Raw genomic sequence first — 26,215 nt, forward strand, 5'->3', positions numbered from 1 at the left:
GTTCCACCGCATACCCAGATCTGATACAGAAGCATCTAGGCTTTCTGATAGACCTTCTCTTGCAAAGCATTTTTTTAAACTATGTTACGAAATTTATCAAAAATTCAAGACAAAATTGTATCCTAATTTTACTATGAATATAGATTTAAAAACTTTCAATATCTCTGTTACTGTCAATCAAAATAAATACAACCTGCATATTTAAGTATTTGTGCACGAAAACTGAACCTAACCCCTTAAGATTTTTTTCTGAACCCTCTTCTAATGGAACGGAACGCCTGTTGACGGTAGTTAACTGTCCAGCTTCTTTCTCCTGAAGTTTTCTCATGTAGTTTGCTCTCAGCAATGAACAAATGCTGAGAAGTTCCTGATTGGCCCACACTAGATTATCCCACCTGTTCCCAACACAGATTAAAATATAACACGTTTTTAGCTAGAAGAAACAAAAATCCTCTTATTGACCTGTACATGATTGTACATAATAAGCAAGGTAAATAATAAATAATTTAAAAAACTCTCATGATTGCTAGATCAGGGGTGGCCAAACACTTCCACGAGTATCACCGTTGAACTAGAAATAAATAAAAATCTTCTAGTACACAACCATGATACACGATTTATCCCCGACAAAGATTTGATAGTCCCAAGATTTATCAATTTCATATAAGAGTAGAAAGAACACTTCAATATATCTTTCCGAATATTTTAAATTTGTTGCCAACGGAGGTAAGAGGTCAAAAAAATATATTGAACAAAGACGAAATACAGGAATAGGTAAATGATCAAGATTTAATTATATGAAAATAGTTTAATAGTTTTTTGTTTTTTTTTTAATATAAATTCTTTTTTTCTTTGTGTGGATGCTTAAAAAAGATAAAAACAATATAGAAAAACCTATGTTAAAAGAACTCCACCGACAAGACACACAAGGTGGGTCCTATGTAAAAAAAAAAAAAAATTAAAATTTATAAATGTGTTTATGTAGTTTAAGTAGAAATAAAAATTAAAAAAACAATGTCACACGCCTTGATAGAGGGGTGATAAAGCACAAACAGTTAACCTGTTACTACAGAGCAGTTGTATTTTTGTTGCTCCTCGTGTGACCGCAAATTAATGACACGTTGAATCCCACTGTGTTTAGGAAAGCTATCGGACCTGCCTCCCCCGCCGCCGTCGGACACGTCGGACTACGTGGCGTGCCCGCACTGCGGCCGCAAGTTCAACCAGGCGGCCGCCGAGCGCCACATCCCCAAGTGCGCCACCTTCCAGTTCAACAAGAAGCCCCAGCCGTCCAAGAAGCGGTAACCCGGACCCCACAAACTGACCCCCCAAACCCTCAACACACAAATTATTGATGTAATGTATCCTGGCTTTAAGACAGAAGTAAGTGTAGATATTTGACATCTCAACATACAGTAAACCCCTCCTATATTGTTAACACATTGTTGTCGGGACACGGCATTTGCCGTTTTTCACGGACTGTTGGTCAACTGAGGGATACGGCAAATGCCGTTTTTGTCGACTGTCGGTTTTCGGCGGGAAACGGCAATATACGTGTTTGTTATCAGCGTGGAATAAAACGCCTTGAAGGGTAATTTGCTACCTGGATGCTAGGCGATAGTCTGTTGACAATATTTGACATGTCTTATTTGAGTATTTGTCCGGATTGGCTAGTGTGCCGCTTGCAAAGGCATCGCCAAAAATCTAGAGTTTTTATGCGATCTCAATCTCCAGTTTAGTTTGAGTCATTTCACGTATTGGACTATTTTTCATACTGCTCGCACTGTTTTGTTTACTGTTTGGTATTTTATTATTTTAATACATTAGCATTGTACAGGGAATGATACCTCGGAGTGGAAGACTATTTTTTAGAGTTTACAATGCTTCTAAAATTGTGAAATACGGAATACTTAATTAAAAATTATGATTTTAATTTATTTTTGATGATTAAATGTCATATATGATTTCTTTGAAAATTTCAATCGAAAATATTATTTGGTTTAGAAATTGTGTCAATTTTAAGAAAGCGATATATTTTTGCGCTAATCGCTATAGGCTAGAGTCTATTGTTCAAAGCGCCGGACAGCAATGTGTTAAGATAGATTCCGTTTTATCAGGGGGAACAATATAGGGCAGTAGCTCTCAACCGGCGCTCCGCAGATCACTGGTGCTCCGCGAGCTTGTTGCAAGTGCTCCGTGAAATTACGAAAACCAAAATTTAATGTTGGCTCATTTACTGTGTAATTTGAGTTGCAAATATAATGGCTAGGTGGCAGCACCCGCGCAAAGTGATGTTGTGTACGCTCACCTAACAAGATATTTTTCAAGGTCAAGATATTTTTGATTCTTTATCATCATACTTGAAAATATCATGGGATTTATGTGTAGCAATTTATACAGACGGTGCTCTATCAATGGTAGCTTCATGGAAAGGATTTGTGACCTTTGATTTGTGAACCTTGGCTTAGCAGTTTGGCACGACTTGACCGAATATATGGACCTAAGTATCTTTCCTGCAAATAAGCCTTTAAAAGCTTTGTGGGTTAATCCATTAAAATACAATATTTGTATAAATTCATTTTCAAGAAGATATCATCAACTTTGTGTGTATGTATTAGCAGTTACTTCTGTTCTTCAGTAAGGGTACGATATATTCTTTATAATAATAATAATGACATATTGTTATTTTCTTTATAGAATTTGCCATGATATTTTTTGTAAAAAAAAAAAGTGATATATGATTAATATACATACCTGTTTGAATATTGAAGCTAGAATGATTAATAAAACATACTTAACCCTTTCCTGGATATATTGATTCTAAATTAAACAAATTTTTATATATACGGGGAATTTTTTTAATATTAAAAAATGAAATTTTTATATAGAGTCATTCTCGTAAAATACTAACTCAAGGGCGCTTTACTGTGATATTAAGGTGGAAACTAAGCAGAGTCATTTCGTTGTAACGTAACACGTTACGATGAGACTATTCGTTATCGGAGCATTACTCAGTACAGCGTTCCGGGTACTCCATCCATAGTCGGATGCTCGCCGCTAAATTAGTATATAACCACTCACCGAGATTTTTATGTCTACCAGTTTTGAGACGTACCCGTCTCTTCGTCAGGACTATCACTACAACAGCATGCAAACAATACTACCCGTCACCACCATAGCACTATTTTTGGTTGACCCGAGGACCAACATGCACTAGGGGTTGCAGAATAAACATGCATTGAGAGCCGAGGTCTGACATGCACTAGGGATGTTAGTCAAAGTACGTCGGGTTTATATAGGTTGAAAGGAGTGGGCGGGGTTTAAATTAGATATTGACGAATCTTGCTTAATCGATGTTGATAACTTTTATTATTGTTTTGTCCAAAAATAAACAATATATCAAATAACTGCGCAGCAAAGCGCGATTGAAGTAGTATTTTACGAAAATGGGGCTTTATAAATTATCCAAAATAATCATTATAAATTGTAGGATTTTATTAATTTTGGCAGGAAAGAGTTAATGTTTTTTTTTTTCGAATGTATAAATTAATATAATAATGTATAAATTAATAAAAATGCTTTGTAAAAATTATAAATTAAGATAAAATTACTGCTTTGCGAATGGCATTAATGAAGACATTCCTAAAAAAATAAGCTTTCTGTGATAGAAGAAATTGCCTTTTTTTTATCCAATACTTTATTTTTATGTGTGCAAAAGAAATGATAACCCGTTTGTGCATTTTTTTAATAACATTTTCCTATTATTTTATGTTAACAACTTTGATATGTTATATTTTGAAACACTATGTGAAATATTTGAATAGTTGAGTTATTGAAATATTGAGTTTATTTTTACAGAGATAATATACTAATGAATATTTAATTAAATAAAACACCATTCTCACCAATAAACGAGTGGTTTTATTTATTTATTTATTTTTATAATGAGGTATAATGAATTACTTATCTATCTACATATCTTATGCATTTGTATCTATCCCCATCTTATACATTTCGTAACTATCCACATATTGTATCCATCCACTTCTTATACATTATTTATCTATCCACACCTTATAAATTTTGTATCTATCGGCATCTTATAAATTTTGTATCTATCGGCATCTTATAAATTTTGTATCCATCGGCATCTTATAAACATTGTATCTATCAACATCTTATACATTTTGCATCTATCCACATGTTAATCATATAATATGTAATCATCATATAAGCGGGTAAAGTATATTGAGAGCTCAGGAATGCTTCATGGCATCAAAATGATCTCCATAAGAAGGAAGTTTGCCAGCAAGTGAACATGAGCGGCAGCAAAACCTGCAACATAATATTAGGGGGTGAAAATCATACGAGGCAAAGGTAGGAGTCAAAAGGTATTATTTTTTAAATCTCAACATAGATGAAGAAGAATACGAAAGTCTGGGCAAATGCCGAGACTTTCATATTCTTGACATATCGCTCACTCCTTTCAAGAACGTCATAAATTAAAATACTTGATTTTTCAGGAGAACGTTTTTAAAGTTTAAAAATATAACACAATGTATTAAAAATAAATATCAAGCCACTTATTGAACTTTTTACTGTGCAACAGATCTTTTTAGGTAAAACCTTAAGGTTTTTTCTCCATTTGAAAAATATTGGGTTTATTTAAAAAAATAATTAAACAATACCTTTTCTTCAAAATGCAAAATAACATTTTCTGCCCTGTAGCGGGTAAATATTAAGTTAAAAATAAACCTCTTTTGCTGGGATATATCCCAGCAAAAGAGATAATGCCCAGAAAATTTACTATAGTACATTTTCTTGGCATTCCGAAAACATGCACAACTGAAAATTGACGATTTTTTATTTATGACGTTCTTGAAAGGAGTGAGCGATATGGCATATATCCTATGACAGTATTTACGGGGCTTACGACTTTCACCAATTCTACCCATGATTGAAAACCACACTACTCAAATTCTTGAAACTTAAAACATAATGCTTGAATCACTAGAATTTCATTAGAGACATCTATGGTGAGAAGAAAGAAGCTTTGTATTGAGTAGAAACTCTTTCATTTGTATGTGAGGCCCGAATCCTGGATTATGATTATAATGTGATTGCACTCAATGAGAAACGCTAGAAAATATCCTTTTCACTTTATTACTTTAGCTTGTAATTTGACCAGTTAATTTATTGACCAGTTAACTTGTCCGCCTCCGTAGTGTAATGGTCAGCACGCTCGGCTACCGTTCTGGAGGTCCCGGGTTCGATTCCCAAGGGGGGAAAAAATAAATATAAGTGATTTTTTCACTGTAATATTTATTCAATATTACCATGGACTGGTACCTGAAGCGGAGGGCTGATCACCTTTCCTTCATAAGTAAAACGATCATGATAACACTGCATTTATAAGACACAGTGCTCTATGCACCATTGGGGTGCGGATAAGGGTTTTATTATTATTATTTATTTATTTACAACATTTTAAGTGGGTTCAAATATTTTTAATTAATAAAAATAATAATATAAAAAATAACTCCTATAATTGGAGACTAGTGACGCAAAGAAGAAGATAAAGCTTGGTGGTAACTTACATGGCGTAATAGATATGTGCGCAATAATTTGCTTTCACAATTAATTTGCAATCGGCGAATCCTGTGATGTCCGTGCAGTTGGGATGGATGAAAACTGGAAAATCATAATTTTGTTTTATATATTCATTTTCAAAATGATGTCATCAATTTTGTGATTATGTATTTGCAGTTACATCTGGCTTTCAATATTATACAAATATTATACAGTATTCTGTATAAAATTTTTAATATTAAACAGAATACTGTATAATATTAAAAATATTCTTAATTTACTCTTATTTACAGAATTTGCCTTTTTAAGTTAATAATAATATAATAACAGTTAGTAACCAAAGTTAGTGACTAAACTTTTAAACGGCCTTCACAGTAGTCTCCTCTGTTTCTCCCATGATTGGAAGCAGCCTTGATAACCCTTCTAAAGTTAGGTCTATCGAGATGAAGGTCGCAGCATTCTGGATGGCCTCTACGCTGCCATAATGGGTTTCTTTGAGGTGTCTCTTCATTTTAGAGAACAAGAAGTTACAGGAGGCCAAATCAGGCCTGCGGTAAAGTTGGGATTATTTTTTCGCCAAATATTCCTTCACAATCAAGAAGAAATGGTGCAAGAACCAGACATTTGCGACGACTTCACACTGTTGACTTCACAATGTTGACTTCAACAAAGAACTTTCTAGTCACTATCTAACCCTCATTAGCGTATTCACGGTGAATAATGACATGAATATCGAAGAAATGGAGAATATATATTTTATTTTTTATTTATTCATACGGCACAAAGACCTTTTACAATTAAATATAAAAACAATAAAGAACAAAATGGAGATTGTGATAAAAACTATATATGCCAAAACGTGAGAAATTTAAAGATTAGAATTAAAGAACATCGTAGCAGTCTTGTTAGTAATTATTTTTCGGAATTTGCAAATCACATAATAGATACAAATCACTCATTCCACTCTCATAAGTTAAAATTATTACACCTTGTTCCACATAAAGGTCAAATTATGAATTATTTAGAAAATTTAGAAATCCAAAAAAACCTTAATTCTAATAATAGTTTATTAAATAATATATTGTTTCAAAATTATTCACCTTAGCTTTCCATTTTTCCTTCATTTTCAAACTCCGCCCCTTGACTAATCCCCTGCCTCTAACTTTCCCCTCTCCTTATTTATAGAAAAATTTTATATTTTATATTTTAGTTATTATTCAGACCTGACGATGGAAGTTTGTCTTCCGAAACTAGTAGTCTTTAATAAAACTCAAGTGGTATAAAAACAATTGTTTCCTTTATCATTACAATAAAGAACAGTGCGTTTATATTAAGAAATACACAAAAATATTATAATATGTATACAGTTCAGTACGGCTGTCCAAATTTAAAACACAGTATGGGACATTTTTTTTGTAGTATGTTTTTTTTTGCATTTTTGGACTAAGTAGAGTCTACTTAGTCCATAATGCAAAAAAAACGTACTACAAAAAAAATGTCCCTTACTGTGTTTTAAATTTGGACAGCCGAGTAGCTGTTAAGCTTTCTTTGAATGTTTTGTATAACAATTTCTTTCGACTGATTAATTGTATTAGGTCTTTAGTAAACTAAGTTGGATACTCTTTGTGTTGTAGGGTGTGAAGGTTGGAACATGAGAATTTATTGTTTCGCAGAATATTAAATGAAGTTTATCTTTTGATTGTTCGATATTAACATCATAAAGAAATGACCAATCAATATTTGTCAAATGGAGATTTATAGCATCAAAATACCTTTTTTTTAATTAAGAGAGATTGCTTCCAGTTTGGGCAAGTTATGTGGAATGCAATATATAATATGCAGAGGAGGATGATAGTCATCCACGGGAAATAGCGGATCTTTAGATTTTACAATGGAAATATTTGGTTGGTTAGAAATTACTAATATTAGTACCGTCTGGATCGTCTACAAAATCAAAGCTTCCGTTTTATTTTTAATTAAAAAAAATATGACCATGTTTCACCTTTTCGTACAGAACTAAAATGGCTTTCCTTCAACCAGCGTATAAATCTTCAATCTTTAACGCCACTTTATACTTTCAGATCATGGTCTATCACTTCGTTCTTCCCAAGAAAGAACACATTCCATTCCTCACCATAACACATTCTTCAGTAATTCCTTCTCTGTTCAAGCGGCCAGACTATAGAATGAATTACCTCTCCTTGTAAAAAATGCACCTTCTCTAATAACTTTTAAGAAACGTCTGAGACATTGCTATTTATCATTAGAATCCTAACTGTCCATCAAACCTCCTCTATTAGTTTCTCCCTCTACTTCCTTCCCTAAACTCCCTTTTTCCTTTGCCTTCCTTAATATCATTAATTTTTAATTTATGTTTTTTAAATGTTCAAGTACTATCTACCGTCTGTTTGCAAACAGCTATATTTTGGTATCAAACGTTTTGATCAATATCACTAGTCTATTTTTGGTTGGTTGGCAGATTTTGCTTTTTAGCAATAAGCCCGCCAATGTACTTATTTATTTTCTGTACATGAAGGTTAAATACGCAACGGCGTGCTGGTACCGACACTAATGTATGGAAGTGAAACATGGAACTGGCAAAGGAAGGATGAAAGCAGAGTGAACGCTGTTGAAATGCGCTCCCTCAGACGAATGTGTAGAAAATCATTGTATGACAGAATTAAAAATGAAGATGTAAGAAAGGAATGTAAGGCTGAACGAGGAATAATTGAAAAGATTAAGAAGAGTTCTTTACGGTGGTATGGACATGTGGAGCGAATGGATAACGAGAGAATGACTAAGAAAATATATGTAGCGAATGTGAGAGGGAAAACAGAACGAGGACGACCGAAAAAGACTTGGCACGATCAGATCAATCAGAACCTAAAATCTGGCGGTGTCAAAAATCTGCGTAATCAGAGGGCATGTATGACTAGATGTATGGATGTGAAGGAGGCGAGGAGTGTATGTCAGGACAGAAAAGTGTGGCATTCCATCCTCTCTGCCTACCCCTGCGGGGAAACGGCGTGATGGTAGTAGTAGTAGTAAGGTTAAATAAATGAATAAATAAAGACTCGCTCACTTTCTTTGCACTGTGCCCGGAAGAGGGTCTCTCCCCCCGACGGCGATGGAAGTGCCTCCACAACGCAGCGGCTGCCTTCCGGGCACAGCATGCCGGAGCACGGCTGGTCGCACACGCACGCCACGCAGCCGTCGCCCGAGGAGGAGCGGGTCACTCCGTACGGACAGTGCAAGGCGGAGCAGCTCTCTTTCTGCACTCTGCAAGGATCTTCCCCTTCAACAAGGCTTTTGTCGGCTTCAGACTCCTCTTCCTTTAGTTTTTCCGGCCGGGCTTCCGTCTCAATCTGGCTCGTAACTAAAAATCATGAACAACATTATTTCTGTGCATTTACTTTTGTATTTGTTGTAATTTTATATACCCATACCCTTTATTTAATCTCTGAATGTTTTTTGATAGTTATTATAACATAAATATGGAATTGTTTAATTAATAAATAATAATAATTTAATAAATTTTTTTTAACAAATAAAATAAAAATAATTTTTTAAATATATTAATACAGGTATGTGTGTATGTGTGCGTGTGTGTGTGTGTGTGTGTGTGTGTGTAGTCTATAGGTCTTAATATATTACCTTTGTCTCTTTCATTGTTGCTGGCGTTGGATTCTGTAGTCAGTTGTTCTCCGGAATCAATTTTCTGATTTTTTTCTGAATCTGGGGAAATATACGCACCAATTTACCAACATTTTTAATAACAACAAAATTGTTTATTTACAATATTTTTAAAATACAAACTCTCCACCTGTTGATGAAAATATCTGTAGTTCTTATGTAAACTAGTCATGTTTACATTAATAAACTCAAAAAAAAAAATTTACAAGTGTTTTCATAAAAAAAATTGCTTCGCAAGAGTGGGCTATCAGCAAGCGTGGAGCTTCCAGGAATGCATTAGGAAGCTTTCAATGTTTGTGTATGATAAAATAGATCATTCTTAGTTTACCTTGTACACAATTTGACCGGAAATATTTCTTGAAAAGCCAATAATACTCCTCCACTACGCAGTGACTGCCCTCTTTACACTGTTTCTCGGAGCACGGATTGTTGCATGCACACTTCTCACAGCCGTTGTCTTCCTTTGACTTTGTCATTTCGTACAAGCAGCGTAAGGAAGCACAGTGCTCTCGATGTAACTTGCAAGGGTCTTCGTCTGATACCGGCGTTAGTTTCTCCACCTCTCCTACCGAGTCGCTCCGATTCCATTCTAAAATATAAAATGGAAAGATGACATTACTCGAGATGCCGGGTGAGTGGAAAATGACTGAACATTTTCCGCAAATGCCTCGGCACTTTTTTGTGTCTATCTGCTGTGCTGGTCGGGGTTGCGGAGGCATCTGTGTACCGGCCAGCGTCGGACTGGAATCGGATCTAGCAGACTAACTGAATTAACTAACTACTTATCAAGCGCGGTCCGTCCATTCATGCTATGTGTGTCCCGTCTCAGTGTACGCGCAACAAACGACACGATACAAAGATCGCGGGCGAGTCTAAATACACATACATTCTCAAATACTGTGAAATGCGTAAAGCACACGTACGCAAGCAATACTTGGTCTGGAAGCGATGTGTAAACCGCATGCACAATGCCAGAACCTACGTTCTTTCCGCACATGCGCATGCGCACTGAGATCCGCAAGCCAACATCCATATCAACTGTATACAATATTAATGACAGCATCCAATATACAAGAAACGTCTTTAATACCAATATGTATAATGAACAGAATCACATACTTTATTGGATTGTTCTTAGTGCGCTTGCTTTGACAGTTTGCTGCTTTTGAGCTTGAATACTGAAGTCAAATTGTTATTGAATGTTATCAACCTGCGATTTACTTTATAATTTAAATAAATAAAAATTAATTGATCATGTTTTGTATCTGTAATTATTGATTTATGGAGATGGCGTCTAGATATGCATATTTGATATCTAGTGCGTAGTAAGTACCAGTATAAACATTTGATGTCCAGCATCCCTTCTACAAAAAGTCACGGACCGCCACTGCTACTTATCCCTTTCTCTGCCTACACTAGGACACTTCTACAAACTTGGTGATGGTTTTACAAATATTTATTTATTTAGATTGGTAGTTGTGGCGCCCATGCGCATCAATTAGGATAGCCTAGAACGATTGGTTATGATCGGTAGCTGGGGAAGAGAGGAAAAGAAAGATCTCCCACACCATGGACTGATCAAGTTAAGTCAGCAGCAGGCAGCTCGTTGGTTGGAAAGCTACAAGCAGCGCAGTCAAGGGAAAACTGGAATTTAATACATTTAAATTCACAGCAAAATTGGGATACGATTTTATTTCACATTTGCAACTTAGTTCAAAAAATAAATTTGATTTGCAAGAAAGGTCTGTCAGGAAGCCTAGATGCTTCTGTATCATATCCGGGAAAGCAGTTTGAAGAGCTTTTAATTACTTAAGTAGCTTTTACACAATTATAGTTTTATTTTACAAAATATTTTCTATATAGTTTTGCTAGTACTTTAAAATAATTATTTTAACAATTTATCATTATTTATTCTATCAGGCACTGGATGATTCATCCTCTGGATGATACATCAATAATAATAGGTATCTCACCTTGAGATGAAACATCTATCGTCTTTATATAGATAAAAGTCTGAGCATCCCAGGGCGTGCAACCTGGCAATATGATGTTATCACTTTATACACTTGTGTAACGTAAACCATTTTGCCCATTATTGAACATTAATATTGCATTAATTTTTGGAACTTGTATATACGAGTATGCAATGGTCTATGATCCCCTTTATACGGCAATTCAATAGATTTGGAAGCATGTGAAGAGTTCAATATATATATATATATATATATATATATATATATATATATATATATATATATATATATATATATATATATATATATATATATATATATATATATATATATATATATATATATATATATATATATATATATATATATATATATATATATATATATATATATATATATATATATATATATATATATATATATATATATATATACATATATATACATATATATATACACATATATATATATATATATATATATATATATATATATATATATATATATATATATATATATATATATATATATATATTATATTATATTCTTATATTCATAAGTTTTTTTCAAACTTATTTGCATGTTTAGCCTTGTAATCCCGTTTAATGTTATACTTTTTCAAGATAGAAACAGATTCATTGCATATCGGGCATGTTGGTTTTGTTTTAAATTCTACGAAAAAATAGTCTATCTGTCTTAAAAATTTCTGAGTTCTTCTGTTACTCTTCTCTTCTTTAGTCCAACGTCTTTACTACTTGACGCCATTATGGGTTTTGAAATTGTCAGGATAGTGAAATACTCCCATATATACCATATGATACGAACTACGCATGAAGGAATGTTCATTTGGTGGTTTTGTGTTCACTAAAGGAAAAAATGTGTGATTTGCTCCGCGGGCCGCAAGTAGACACCCGGCGGGCCCGGGTTGGCCACCCTTGCCTTAGACATAACTTTTATTCTTGTTTTGTTCAAGAATAAATGATGTTGTATTTAATATCACAGTGAAACGCGGCTTTTAAGTGTATGTACGCCATTTTTTACAAAAGTGATGCTACATAAACTATCCAAAATTACTGTTTTTACAAAATCAATATCAAAAGTGTGCAGTTAAGTTTTGAATCAGATTTATTAACCTTTGCTGTCCTTTTCATTGCTGGATTCCAAATCCTTCTTCAAATTTTCATCATCTTCTTCAGAGGCCATCTCCTTTGATTCTAAAAACATGTGTTAACATTTAGATAGATGAAAATAATATAAAGAAGTGAAGCAAATCGTTGGCATAAGAAGGGTGAAAGTAAGCTGAATGCAGTAAAAATGCGATCTCTTAGTAGATATTAACATTGTGATATAATGAAAGAATACAAGAAAAGCATCATCAAAAAAATAAAGAAAGGTTTGTTCAGACGGTTTAGGTGTGTGAATCGAATGAGTGAAGAAAGATCAGTAAAACAAATTTATGACTCGAATGTAGTTGGAAATAGAAGCAGAAGAGGACTGAAGAAAACTTGTCGTGATTCAGTATTTCAAATATTTGGGCGTGGTCAGGTCAGGAGTCAGAATAATCGGTAGGTATGTTTGAAGAGATGCATGATTGTGGAAAAGGCAAAGATTGCTAGCAAAGATAGATTGGTATGGCATTCTAGCCTCTTTGCCTTTCCCTGCGGATGTGTGATGTGATGGTTAGTTAGTTAGTTAGACACACATGTATATATATATATATATATATATATATATATATATATATATATATATATATATATATATATATATATATATATATATATATATATATATATATATATATATATATATATATATATACATATATATATATATAGAGGGAGCGGAGGGCTGATCACCCTTCCTTCATGTGTGAACGATCAAGATAACACTGCGTTTATATGACACAGTGCCCTATGCACCATTGGGGTGCGGATAAGGGTTTACTTATATATATAAATATATATATATATATATATATATATATATATATATATATATATATATATATATATATATATATATATATTATATATCGTAGTCGTACAGGAGAAAGTGACCAACTGGCAAAACCTAAAATGTTCAGGAGGGCCATTTAAGTCACTTTTGCTTGGCAAGAAATTAAACATCAATGCAGTTAGTCATTTTTAACAAGTCAATATATTATACTTCAAAGATTAAAATCCTTTGGGATTTTTTAGGGCAATATTTACTAGCTTAAGCTAGTAGGATATCAAATAGTCAATGATCACGTTTTTCTAAACTTGGTCACTTTCTCCTATGTGACTACGATATATGCATGAAAAGTTTCATACATATTATAATAAATCAAATTGATTAAATGTCGAGTTTAAAATTTTTACCTACGTCTTTCTTTTCATTGCTAAACTGTGACTCTTCCGATTTTTTTTTTCTTTCTGAGTCTACCTCTTCTGAACCATTTTTTTTTTTTTTTTATATATTTTATAATCCACTTTTGAATTATTCGTAACAAGATTTTAAAAGATATCTAAACATAGATAAAGAAGGCTATTGAGGTGGGAATGTGGAAGTCTGGTCATTTACAGGGCTTACAACCAGCAATTGGCTATATTAAGTGATCACGCTGATTTTCACTACTCGCATTTCTGAAAATTGTATATATGCTTCAATTGAAAAGATCTGTGACATCTACAGTTGACATAAGTAAGTTTTTTACTAGCAGAAACCTTCGTGAGTATATATAAAATTCTTTCCCGAATTATTTTATACACTAGCCTTAAAAAAAATTATGTTACGCAGTGAATAAAATGATAGTTGTTTTAATTTTTTTTAAGGAATAACCCGCAAAGCCTCTATTAGAGGCTTGTCTGCAGGTAAGATAGGGAAGATAAATGTGAAATATACATGACAAATACCCAGGCCAATTGAAAATAAATCTTTCAAAAATTTATTTTGCACTTGGTGGGAATCGAATTCGCGACGCCAGTTTCGCAGTTGAGCGTCTACCCAACTACGCCTGTCTAAACCAGCCGATGACAAATCGTAAAGCCCAGATTTCCATATTCCCATTTCAATAGAATTCTGCATGACTGTTGAGATGTCAGTAAAATCTTGATGTGGCACAAAATTAATCACCGGAAGATGTTATATTTTTTGCAAATGGCATTGTACGTCAATCATATTTGACATTTCGCTCACTCCTTTCAAGAACGTCATAAATCAAAATTCGTCAATTTTCAGTTGTGCATGTTTTCGGAATGCCCAGAAAATGTACTATATCCCAGCAAAAGAGGCATATTTTTAACTTAATATTTACCCACTCCAGGGCAGAAAGTGTTGTTTTTGCATTTTGAAGAAAAGGTATTGCTTAATTATTTTTTTAAATAAACTATATATTTTTCAAATGGAGAAAAAACCATCAGGTTTTACCTAAAAAGATCTGTTACACAGTAAAAAGTTCAATTAGTGGCTTAGTATTTATTTTTAATACATTGTGTTATATTTTTAATCTTTAAAATCGTTCTCCTGAAAAATCAAGTATTTTGATTTATGACGTTCTTGAAAGGAGTGAGCGATTTGTGAACTATAAATACTTGTATCTGTAAAGATAGAGCTGTAGTACACAAACATATTCAGGGTGAAGAAAAATTCATCATCCAATTTTATTTTTGAATAACTTTATCACTAAATAATAAAAAAAACTTGATTTTGAGAGATTAAAATCTTTATTTGGTTTTTTATTTTTTTTTTGTAATGTTAAAAAGGTGATATCCGTCAAGTGGCTGCCGCCAGTATTGAAACATATTTTTTATCAATCTTTTTGTATACTGCAGCTGCCAGTTCACAAATGCCAAATATGATAACGTGCGATTTCACTTTTCAAAAATTGTAACATCTTCCGATATGGCGATTCATTTTGTGCCACCCTGTATTAATTAATTGTTGGAATTTTGAAACATATTGGTTACCTTTGTCATCTTTATTAGATTTTGAATCTTCAGTCAGTTCGCCATCCCATTCCTTTGAGTAAATATCATTTGTTTCTAAAAAGTTAAGAAAGAAGAGAAAAATATAGATATTATCATTATTGATATTATACATTAGAAATACAGTTATTATTTTTTGACGTCCCATCAAAGATGAAGAAGAATATGGAAGTCTGGGCATTTACGGGGCTGACGACCGTCATAGGCTGGTTTAAGTGATCACTTTACACACGTGTAACATTCACCAATTCTACCCATTATTGACAACCACACTACTCAAATTCTTGGAAGTTCTATATATATGAACCAATTTAGAAACCTTGTTCTTGAATCACTAGAACTTCACTAGAGACATCTATTGGTGAGATGTAAAGAAGCTTTTTATTAAGCAGAAACTCTTATATTAGTATAATATAAGAAAATGCCCAGACTTCCATATTCTTCTTCATCTTTGATGAGATGTCAAAAAATAATATGAAAATAACTCCTGTAATTGGAGATAATCCAAATTTTGTGAACAAGTATTTGGACACACTCAAAATGTTGTAAAGAAATACAGTTCTCAAAACTGAGTTGAGAAGTGTTTTTTTTAACTTTTTAAAATTAAACTCAAACTTTGTCTTTAATAGCTTTTTTTACTTGTTGCCAACAGGTTTTTAAGAAGCACCTTGTCATCTTTGGGGATGGATATGTACTATCCCTGTAGATGACAACGTGCTTATCAAAACCGGTTGGAAAAAAATCCATAAATAAAAGTGGTTAAAAATAAAGTATGAGTTTTATTTTATAAAGTTTGTAAAATGTGCCACAAAGTATCAGAAAAAAAACCTTTTTTTTGTAAATTATCTAACATCCAACTGACTCCTGAAATTTGGCTAAAGATTATGCACACCACTTATCATGGCCCTATTTGGGCTCCAACTGTTTGTAAATTTTGTACCTTATTCATATTTGTGAGTGGGTTTACTATTTTTGTTTAAAGTTATTATAATTTCATGCAATTCATGAGTGAAAATTTTAAGAATAACCCTAGCAAATGTACAGTAATAAAAAAAAAAATAATAAAACCCTTATCCGCACCCCAATGGTGCATAGGGCACTGCGTCATATAAACGCAGTGTTATCTTGATCGTTTACACATGAAGGAAAGGTGATCAGCCCTCCGCTTCAGGTACCAGTCCAGGGTAATATTGAATAAATATGACAGTGAAAAAATCACTTTTATTTTACCCCCCTTGGGAATCGAACCCGGGACCTCCAGAACGGTAGCCAAGCGTGCTGACCATTACACTACGGAGGCGGACAGACATACAGGACAAATGTACAGTAAACTCACCTATAACGTTGAGATAGGTACCACATTATTAGAGGGAAAGTTATAGCATCATGGTTAATGTTTTAATTAATATTTTTTCATTTTAACCAGCAAAAAAAATGAGTCATTATTAAATGAAAATACAATTTTAAAACATTTGCCCCCTATGATATTCGCTCTGCTAACGGGGTCCATATCTCAACATATTAGGGGGGTTTACTGTATTTGAATTTTCATATTATTCCACAAATTTAATACCAAATCAATACATAACATAGCAGTTTGTGTTGATATATAAGCATTTACAGTAATTTGATGATTTACAGTAATGACCTTGTTTAAGGCTGGAACACTTTAAATTGTAATCCCATGTAATGTGGGATCATACTCCAATTTTTTATGTCGGGCTGTGGTCCCGTGGTTAGTGTCACGGACTCTTGAGTCAGAGTTTCTCGGTCCCAACCCACCCTACCAAAATTTGATACCTATTTCTTATAATGAGCCGCCTAGACTTACAGAAATAGTATGAAATTGAAATATTTATGTAAATAATAAAAGCAAAAATATAATAAAATTATAATAATTGAAGTGTTTACCTTTGTCTTCCCTTTCATCGCTAGATTCTAACTCCTTTTTGTCATCTTTTCCTTCATCCGTATTAACGTCATCAGAATCTACAAATGTTAATTGATATATTTAACCTGTCTGGGAGTGGACTCTTGAGTCAGGGTTTCTTGGTTCCAACCACCCACCCTACCACAATTTGATACCTATTTCTTATAACGAGCCGCCTAGACTTACAGAAATAGTGTGAAATTGAAATATTTATGTAAATAATAAAAACAAAAACAAAAAAAAAACAAAAAAATATATATTTATTTAATAATATTTTTCTTTGTAAGTAATATTTTTCTTTGTAAGTAATATGTAAAGTGGGCGTATAATAATAAAATAAGCAATGTGTTGCTTTGTGATTAAAGTTTATAGTTAAAGTTTATTCTTAATTAATCTTTACAATATTTTTCTATCTATCTAATTCTGACAGTTCAGAATATTTTTTTTCTATCTGATGTCTTTTGTTTATTCAGTGCGACGCATGCGACATCTAGTGGTAGATTTGTACTAAATGTAGGTACTTAATAAAATGTATAGGTAGGTACCTAGATATTTATTACATATATATTTTTTAAATTATAATAATTGAAGTGTTTACCTTTGTCTTCCCTTTCATCGCTAGATTCTAACTCCACTTTGTCATCTTTTTCTTCATCCGTGTTAACGTCATCAGAATCTACAAAAGTTAATTGATATATTTAAACTGTCTGTTTGGTCGTACATGGTCGACCCAACAAAACCTTACTAAAAGGAGTATGGGCGTACATAAACGGCCGCACTTATAACTAAAGTCCATTGACATTATTTTATAAAATGACACTTGAACTGCCATCTGTGTTTGTAATTTAACACTAAAACCACACTTTAGATTATTTTTCTGTTTTACTCACAATATTTTACATAAAACAAAGTTTCTGCGATGTCATCGTAATGAAGCTGTCAAAGAAATCCCAAAAATTAGAATAAAGATTATTTTGATATGTGTAAATCAAATTATTTTTTGACATCTCATCAAAGATGAAGAAGAATATGGAAGTCTGGGCATTTACGGGGCTGACGACCGTCATAGCAATTCTACCCATTCTACCAATTATTGACAACCACACTACTCAAATTCTTGGAAGTTCTATACATATATATGAACCAATTTTAAAACATTGTTCTTGAATCACTAAAACTTCACTAGAGACATCTTTTGGTGAGATGAAATCATGTTTACTGACATAAAATTATAAAAAGTAAAAATAAAAAACAGAAATAAAAACTCACTCCCCAGATATAGAAAATTAATAGATTTGGAAGTATGGCTGATTGTAGCGCCGACTGGCGCTGATTGGCTTATATTATGTATAATATATTTGTATAATGTACTTTTCTCCTCTAAGCAAAGCTAAGTGTCGGGTTGTGGTCCCGTTTTAGTGTCGCAGACTCTTAAGTCAGAGTATCTCGGTTCAAACCCACTCTACCACAATTTGATACCTATACTTATAATGAGCTGCTAAGAAATATTTGTGTAAATAATAAAAACACCAATATTTCTCTTTAAAAAAAAAAGCACATATCGCTCACTCCTTTCAAGAACGTCCTAAATAAAAAATCGTCAATTTTCAGTTGTGTATGTTTACGGAATGTCCAGAAAATGTACTATATCCCAGCAAAAGAGGCATATTTTTAACTTAATATTTACCCGCTACAGGGCAGAAAATGTTGTTTTGGAATTTTGAGGAAAGGTATTGTTTAATTATTTTTTTAAATATGCTAAATATTTTTCAAATGGAGAAAAAAACCTTCAGGTTTTACCTCAAAAGATCTGTTGCACAGTGAAAAGTTCAATAAGTGGCTTGATATTTATTTTTAATACATTGTTTTATATTTTTAAACTTTAAAAACGTTCTCCTGAAAAATCAAGTTTTTTGATTCATGACGTTCTTGAAAGGAGTGAGCGATATCCCAAATAGGACACCTACCTGGTTTATTGGGAGTTAAGATATCGGGGGACGGCTCCGTGTGGTCCTGGCAGACAGCGCGACACTCGGCCTCGCTAGAGAAGCGGTTGGGTCCTCCCTCGCAGCCACCGTACACAAACTCCCTGCACACCCGCGACGCTTCATCATAATAGAACTTGGCAAATTTGGCACGGCATGGTCCCTCCTCCTTACGATATCGGCACACGTCTGAAATTGCAAATTTTAAATCATAACATATTGATCAGGTATGCCAAATACTTGAAAGTGGTCAGGTTAGGAGTCGTAATAATCGGCGGGTATGTATGAGGAGATGCATGAACGTGGAAGAGGCGAAGAATGTTTGCAAAGACAGAGTGGTGTGGCTTTCTATTCTCTCTGCCCACCCCTGCGGGGAAGCGACGTGATGGTTAGTTAGTTTAATTTACGATGCAACAGTTTCCCACACTTTCAGAATTTCTCTTATTGTGCTAGAAGATTGTTGCTCTGCTAATTCTTCCTCCTCTATTAACAAACTTTTCTCCACAATATGCAACTTCATTTGCTCTTCAGTAATCAGCTCTTGGCTGTACTCTTTCACAAGCTCTTCAATATCGTTGATATCCACCTCGAGAAGCGGCGTGACGGTTAGTTAGTTAGTTGGTTAGTTAGATTGATCTCTCAGCAAAGCTGAAGAAGAAAAAAAAACTATGTCATTGCTTACCCAGTTCCCGGAATTGGCCGCATTGTCGCTGGCATTGCTCCTCGGAGATGAAACGGTTCCCGTTTCCTCCGCACCCGGAGTAATAGAACTGGATGCAATGCTGGGAGCTGATGTCGTATCCCCACACAAACCGGAACGTGTCGCAGTCGCCACTGTCCATCACTGCTTTGCAGACATTGTCTGGCGACACTTCTCGGTGACTCTGTCCAGTTACAAAATGATTACAATAATGGACACCTGGGACTGAAGTTACCAGCAATGCATTTTACTTCAAAAGTGATAGTATTTCTCATTATTATTTGACATCTCAACATAGATGAAGAAGATTATGGAAGTCTGGGCATTTACGGGGCTTACAACCATCAGCAGGCTCGTTTTAAGGGATCACTTTACACACGTGTGTAAAGTGATCACTTAAAACCTACCTTTGACGGTCGTAAGCCCCGTTTATGCCAAGAGTCTTATAATTGGAGATAATCTAAATTTGCGAATAAGTATTTGGAGACACTCAAAACGTTGTAATTGATAGTCTTGTACATATTATAAGATGCTATGGATTATAAAATGCACCTTAATTTTTAACGATTGTTCTAAATGAAAAATCTTCTTCTTAAAACTATTATCCGCATCCCAATGGTAAATAGGGCACTGCATCATATAAACGCGGTGTTATCTTGATCGTTTAACATATGAGGGATAGGTTATATTTGGTACTAGTCCAAAGTAATATTGAATAAACATTAGAATAAAAAAATCACTTTTATGTATTTGACCCCCCCCTGGGAATCAACCCAGGGCCTCCAGACAGTTAAAATCAAACAGTAGATATTTTTATACTTATTTTAAGTTTAAGATGCCCCTAAATTTTCGAGGCTATTATTTGGATCAATGATTTAGCCTGTTCACTAACGACCAATGTCTTCTTTGATGTCTTTTAAATAAAAAATAAAAAAAATATATAGAAGTACCTGTGTAGTCAGAGCGGTAGTAATTGGATTCTCAGTAATTGTATTGAGATGTTCTATACAGCTTTCTTCACAATCCCTCCTTGTGTTGAACCTAGCAAATTGTTTACAACATTTAATAAAACAGTCTTAAAAACAGTTTTTCTTAAAAATGGATGGACTGCCTCAATATTATAAACATGGAAGAGAATTTACAAAAAAATTATCTTGATTCCGGCAGAAAAGCATTCTTTGGGCGTTTGTGCACGACATGGAATTTTACAATCCAGGACGTCAGTTAGTATTTTAAAACGATGATTGGCTTGGATTGGCTTGTGCTTTTGTCCAACTTTCTTCGGATCGGTGCGTGAACACATTGCGCGTAAATTCGGTCACCCTGAACTCTCGTAGTCGCTTTTATGTTTCATAACCGGACTGCCGAACGGTAAAATTACGGGTAGCGCACAAACGCCCTCTGGTTTAAATTTTACTCGGTAAAAACCACTACTTCTTCAAATCAATTCAGCATCATTATTAAATACCATAGAAATTCATAAAAAATAATAATAAAACCATAATAAACAGCATGATGACATGACTAAAACCTCTCCCCTATTGTCTATGTTTCCACTGATAAAAAAAAAGAAACTACCCCACTTCATCCTTCAACGTTATGTACATACTCGTATATGTATAGAAGTGAAAATGCATTTGGCAAAAGAAGTATGAAAGTAGACAGAATGCTATCAAAATGCGTTCTCTCAGACGAATGTGCGGCGAAACGATGTATGATAGATGTTAAAATGGTGATATAAGGAAAGAATGCAAGGATGAGATAAGCATTATTGATGAAATTAAGAATGGTACGTTGAGACGGTTTGGGCATGTCAATCAAATGAGTGAAGAATTAGTAAAACAAAATTATGAGGTGAATGTAGTTGGTAATCAAAGCAAAGGAAAACTTGACATGATCAGGTATTTGAAATACTTGGGTGTGGTCAGGTCAGGAGTTAGAATAGTCGGCAGTTATATATGAGGAGATACGTGAATGTGGTATGGAGTTCTAATTTAGTGAAATTTAAATTTAAAATTGGTAGATATTATAACTGCCGAATTAATTCATGAAAAAAACATTTTACCTATTATCGTTTCCATGGCAACCTCCGTAGTCAAACTGGCTGCAGGAGTCTGTGTGCTTGTCGTAGAACCACTGCGTTATGGACCCGTCGCATGGTCCTACAGCCATGGGCAGCTGACAGCGATCTGGAACATGTCATGTTTTGATAAATACTTATCTCGATAAGTTAGTAGTTGGACTTACAAGAAGTTATATCACATATGTACCTTGAACGCTGGAACAGTATCGTTGGCAGTGTCTTTCTGTTGGGAAATTATTCTTGTTGCCACCACACCCACCATAGTAGAACTGCCGACACCTGTAATACAAATTCATTATGCATCAAAAATATTTGTATAGTAAAATAAAGCTACAATACATTTTGAGATTTCAGCATTTACCGGTGGGACCATTCATGAGAAATCAAGGCTAGGATAAAAATAGCAATAAACCGCTTCTTTATATTGCGCGATCTCATCAGTAATTGAAAATTCAACCTCAATCTGCGCATGACAATTGTACGCGCTACGTCTTTTCAGTGGTTATCTATGTCATAGAAAGTCAATTACGGACTTTTATCCGAGCTAACATAAAGAATTTTTTTTGAATTACCTAACGTCCAAGTGCCTCTGAAATCTAGCTACGGCTTTTGCAACACCGCTTATCATGACCCTACTCAGGCTTCAACTTATAAGTTTCATAGCTTATGCCTACTCGTGAGTGGATTTACTCTTTATGTTTAAAGTTACTATAATTTCATGTAATTCATGAGTGAAAATCCTAGGCAAAAACACTCGCTATCCGGCTAGAGGCATGAGTTTATTTAACATAAAGAAGATTGAAACATTCCAAATGTGGTGCTATAGAAGAATACTCAAAATATTATTTGAATTTAAAATGAAGATGTTTTAAGCTGCATGAGAAAAGGGAGAGAAGTTATAGACACTTGAGAGACCACATCTCCAACAACGAGGTACTACGATTGATCAAAGAAAGGAAGCACCTACTCGCGACTATCTCCAAAAGACGCGCAGAATGGATCGGCCACGTGCTAAGACAAGAGGGTTTCCTGCACCAAATAATAGAGGGGACGATCGAGGGAATAAACGCCAGAGGACGCCCACACTGCCAATACCTAAGCGACTTATACGAAGACATGGGCTGCTCGACGTATGAGGAGCTGAAGAGGACTTCCGAAAATAGGCGAGAATGGCGAAAGAGATGTCATCTGTTGCTACAGACCAATCCGCAGGATTGAGACCAGAGAGAGATAAGAAAAGAAAGCTATAGTACTTTGGCGTACTTTAGAGTACTTTAGTAATTTTATGGAGAGAGAAAGAAATATAATGTAATATGTAATATAAGATAAACACAGCATAGGAAGAAGATGAGTATATGAGTTTGATTTGGTTCCCTAGTTCTGAGTCAGTGCTTGGATCGACTGTATATAAAGTAAAAGTTACCATAATGATTGCCAACCTTCAATGAAGAGAGGAATTAAAAGAAGGAGAATGTTGAGGAGATATTTTCCCACTTTAGGAAATTGATTGGACCACGGCTTTGATCCACTTTTTTGTAAGTTTCTGTTAGTATAGTTTACAAATTATTATATATTTTGATAAATGTACCTTTCATCTGAAGTGTCGTAGTACCATTTTACTTGGTATGTATCACATTCCCCGGTATCTGATGGAAGAGTGCACGTATGTTGCTCTGTGTAAAACAAAATATATTTTTATACAGGATTCTATCAATGCAGTTTACTTCATAAATATATATCCATAAAAACACACATTCATTTACAGATTCACAAACATAAGTATCATGCTATTTTTTGCAGAGTTCTTTTTACATAGGTTTTTTAAAATTAATTTTTGGTCTATTTTAACATAATATACACACAGAAAAGGAACAATAAAAATTAAAATTAAAACTATTTTACAATTTTCATAGTATTAACTTTTGATCATTTACCCCTTCCTTTATTTTGTCTTTGGTCTATATTTTAGTTTTGCTGGCAACGAATTAAAAATGCTCGGAACTATATATTGAAGTGTTTTACTCCCATATTTGTTGTTTACTCTTAGGACCATCAACCCTTTGTTGTGGGTAGGGCGGGTATCATAGTTGTGTACTAGAAGATTTTTATATTTTATACTATTTTTTTAAATATTTATTAGTTTCCTTAAAAAATTCTTTTTGCCTATTAAGGACAAGGATTTTAGTTTTTAAGTCATAAAAATGATAGTGGATATGTATAGTTAATAATAAATTAATAAAGTTAATCCCTTAAAACAATACAATAGTTTTTACACTCCTTAACAATTTATAAGTAATTTTATTTGAATAAACGTTAAAAAAATTACATAAAAAATTTAATTTTCTTTTGGCCTGGAACGCATTATCATATTTTACATTGATTTGTTTGGGATAAAACGTTTCGCTTAACAAACAGATGCTGAAACGAATTAAACTTGTTTTGAGAGGTTCCACTGTACCTTATTTTGCACATTCTGTTAAACTATTATATTCGTTCACAATATTCTACGTACTTGATATTATATATAACAAATATTCAATACTAGGTCAGCCAGGACGTGTCTACATACGCATCCCACATACTAGACCCTCCCCTGGCTGTAGCTGTACTCACCTACAAGTTTGGGACAGTTGCGTTCGCATTCGGCCTCCGAGTCAAACTGATTGTCGTTTCCCTCACAGCCCGAGTAGTAGAAGGGCATGCAGCGGTTCTCTTCTCCGTCCAAGTACCACTTGGGGATCTTCTGCGTGCAGTTCCCGGCCGCCCGTGGCAGCAAGCACATGTCTACATCAAAAGATTTCATTCTGATTTTGTAACATAATATCGGATTTTGACATCTCGACACAGATGAAGAAGAATTGTGAAAGGGATCCGAAATAGTGTCAATGAATAGTGGTTGAGTGGAAATGCGATGACTGACCATTCTCTGTAAATGTCTTTGCACTGTTCCGTGTCTGTCTGCTGTGCTGGTCGGGGTTGTGGGCGTCTGTGGACCGGCCAACGTCGAGTCGGAATCGGATCTAGCTGACTAATTAAACTAAACACTAATCCCTTTCAATGCCTACACTGGGGTACTTCTAGAAAATTTGGTGATGGACTTACAATCCTGTATTTATATTTAGATTGGCAGTGACAGGTATATTGAAAGCTTTTAAATGTAAATTCGCAGTAAAATCGGGATACAATTTTATATTGTTTCACATTTTCAATAAATTTCACAACATAGTTAAAAAAAAAATATTGCTTAGCAAGAGCAGATCTGTCAGGAAGCCTAGATGCTTCGGTATCAGATCTAGGCATTCGGTGGGACAGCTTTCAATAGATGAAGAAGAATTGCTTTGCAAAAGAAGGTCTGTCAGGAAGCCTAGATGATCCTGTATCAGATCTGGGAATGCGGTGGGACAGCTTTCAATAGATGAAGAAGAATATGGAAGTCTGGGTATTAACACATTGTTTGCGGAAAATCGTTAAAAGTGTCTTTCGCGTACTATTGGTAGAGAGCGGGAGACGTTTATAACCATTCTATTTGCTTACTTTTGATAAAGCGGAGATCTACCAAAAAAAATTTTAATGATTGGAACGGTTTTTGTGGTTACTTGTGATTAGTATACTAAGGATCAGGCGGCAGACTGTTTGAGTATAATAAGTGAGGGGTTGATGAACAAAACCACCCAACAACAATGTATTAATGTAAATACCCAGTCCTCCATATTCTTCTTCATCTATGTTGAGATGATAAATGAATGAATCAAAAGTTAAACAATAAAATTGGGCTGTTTAAAAACAAACATTAGTGATGTATAATTCACATTATAAAAAGGTGATCACAGCATAGAATTTACACAAAGGTAACAGTTTTAGTTTTGTAACACTGTAAAACCTTTCAAGTTGCCAGAAGTCAATTTTGTTTCATAAATTTTGTAAATACAGATACAAACTTTTTAAATGCAAAAATATTAGGTTAGTGGAAACATGCAGTATAAGATATTTTTTACCAATGAGAATGCAAAGTACCATCATTAGTTATATGATATGTAGATCAATGGGAATTAGAATCCATGCAGACTTTGAGCAATTAGTAAATTTTGTAAATATAGATACAAACTGTTTAAATGAAAAAACAGGATTGTCCTAGTATACGGCATTGTTGGGTAATATATCCAAAACTAAACAAGGTTTATTGGATTGAATTCTACATTTATTTATGTATATGTTAATACACTCTTTAGTGTTTGATAATGTCTTAATAAGACGAAACGCGTCACGTATTAACATAAACATAAATAAATGTAAA

At 34.0% G+C, this 26,215-nt stretch overlaps 2 protein-coding genes across 4 annotated transcripts in view; one reads left to right on the forward strand and one right to left on the reverse strand.

Moving 5' to 3' along the window:
* LOC148308696 (uncharacterized) overlaps nt 1–3,912 on the forward strand; it is a 153,970-nt gene extending 150,058 nt beyond the window's left edge. For both annotated transcript variants that reach the window (XM_088261254.1, XM_088261253.1), the window contains exon 8: nt 1,142–3,912. In XM_088261254.1, coding sequence (XP_088117380.1) covers nt 1,142–1,305 — 164 coding nt within the window. In that variant the 3' untranslated portion in view covers nt 1,306–3,912. The remainder of the gene's footprint in view (nt 1–1,141) is intronic.
* A 253-nt stretch (nt 3,913–4,165) lies between these two features.
* Nucleotides 4,166–26,215, reverse strand: part of LOC148308697 (papilin-like) — a 51,096-nt gene continuing 29,046 nt past the window's right edge. Inside the window, exons 29-44 of one of the 2 annotated variants that reach the window (XM_088261286.1) lie at nt 24,535–24,705; nt 23,510–23,594; nt 22,109–22,200; nt 21,904–22,027; nt 20,789–20,879; nt 19,821–20,022; nt 19,121–19,327; nt 17,752–17,829; nt 17,135–17,212; nt 15,206–15,280; nt 12,389–12,469; nt 9,611–9,871; nt 9,244–9,324; nt 8,672–8,965; nt 5,598–5,691; nt 4,166–4,335 (exon numbers count right to left, since the gene is read on the reverse strand). In XM_088261286.1, the coding sequence (XP_088117412.1) occupies nt 4,257–4,335; nt 5,598–5,691; nt 8,672–8,965; nt 9,244–9,324; nt 9,611–9,871; nt 12,389–12,469; nt 15,206–15,280; nt 17,135–17,212; nt 17,752–17,829; nt 19,121–19,327; nt 19,821–20,022; nt 20,789–20,879; nt 21,904–22,027; nt 22,109–22,200; nt 23,510–23,594; nt 24,535–24,705 (2,093 nt within the window). In that variant the 3' untranslated portion in view covers nt 4,166–4,256. The remainder of the gene's footprint in view (nt 4,336–5,597; nt 5,692–8,671; nt 8,966–9,243; nt 9,325–9,610; nt 9,872–12,388; nt 12,470–15,205; nt 15,281–17,134; nt 17,213–17,751; nt 17,830–19,120; nt 19,328–19,820; nt 20,023–20,788; nt 20,880–21,903; nt 22,028–22,108; nt 22,201–23,509; nt 23,595–24,534; nt 24,706–26,215) is intronic. The other variant, XM_088261287.1, reaches the window with a different exon arrangement.

The sequence above is a fragment of the Brachycentrus maculatus genome, unplaced genomic scaffold (assembly GCF_059751285.1).
Source record: "Brachycentrus maculatus isolate JH-2025_06_01 unplaced genomic scaffold, ASM5975128v1 h1tg000152l, whole genome shotgun sequence".
NCBI lineage: Eukaryota > Metazoa > Arthropoda > Insecta > Trichoptera > Brachycentridae > Brachycentrus > Brachycentrus maculatus.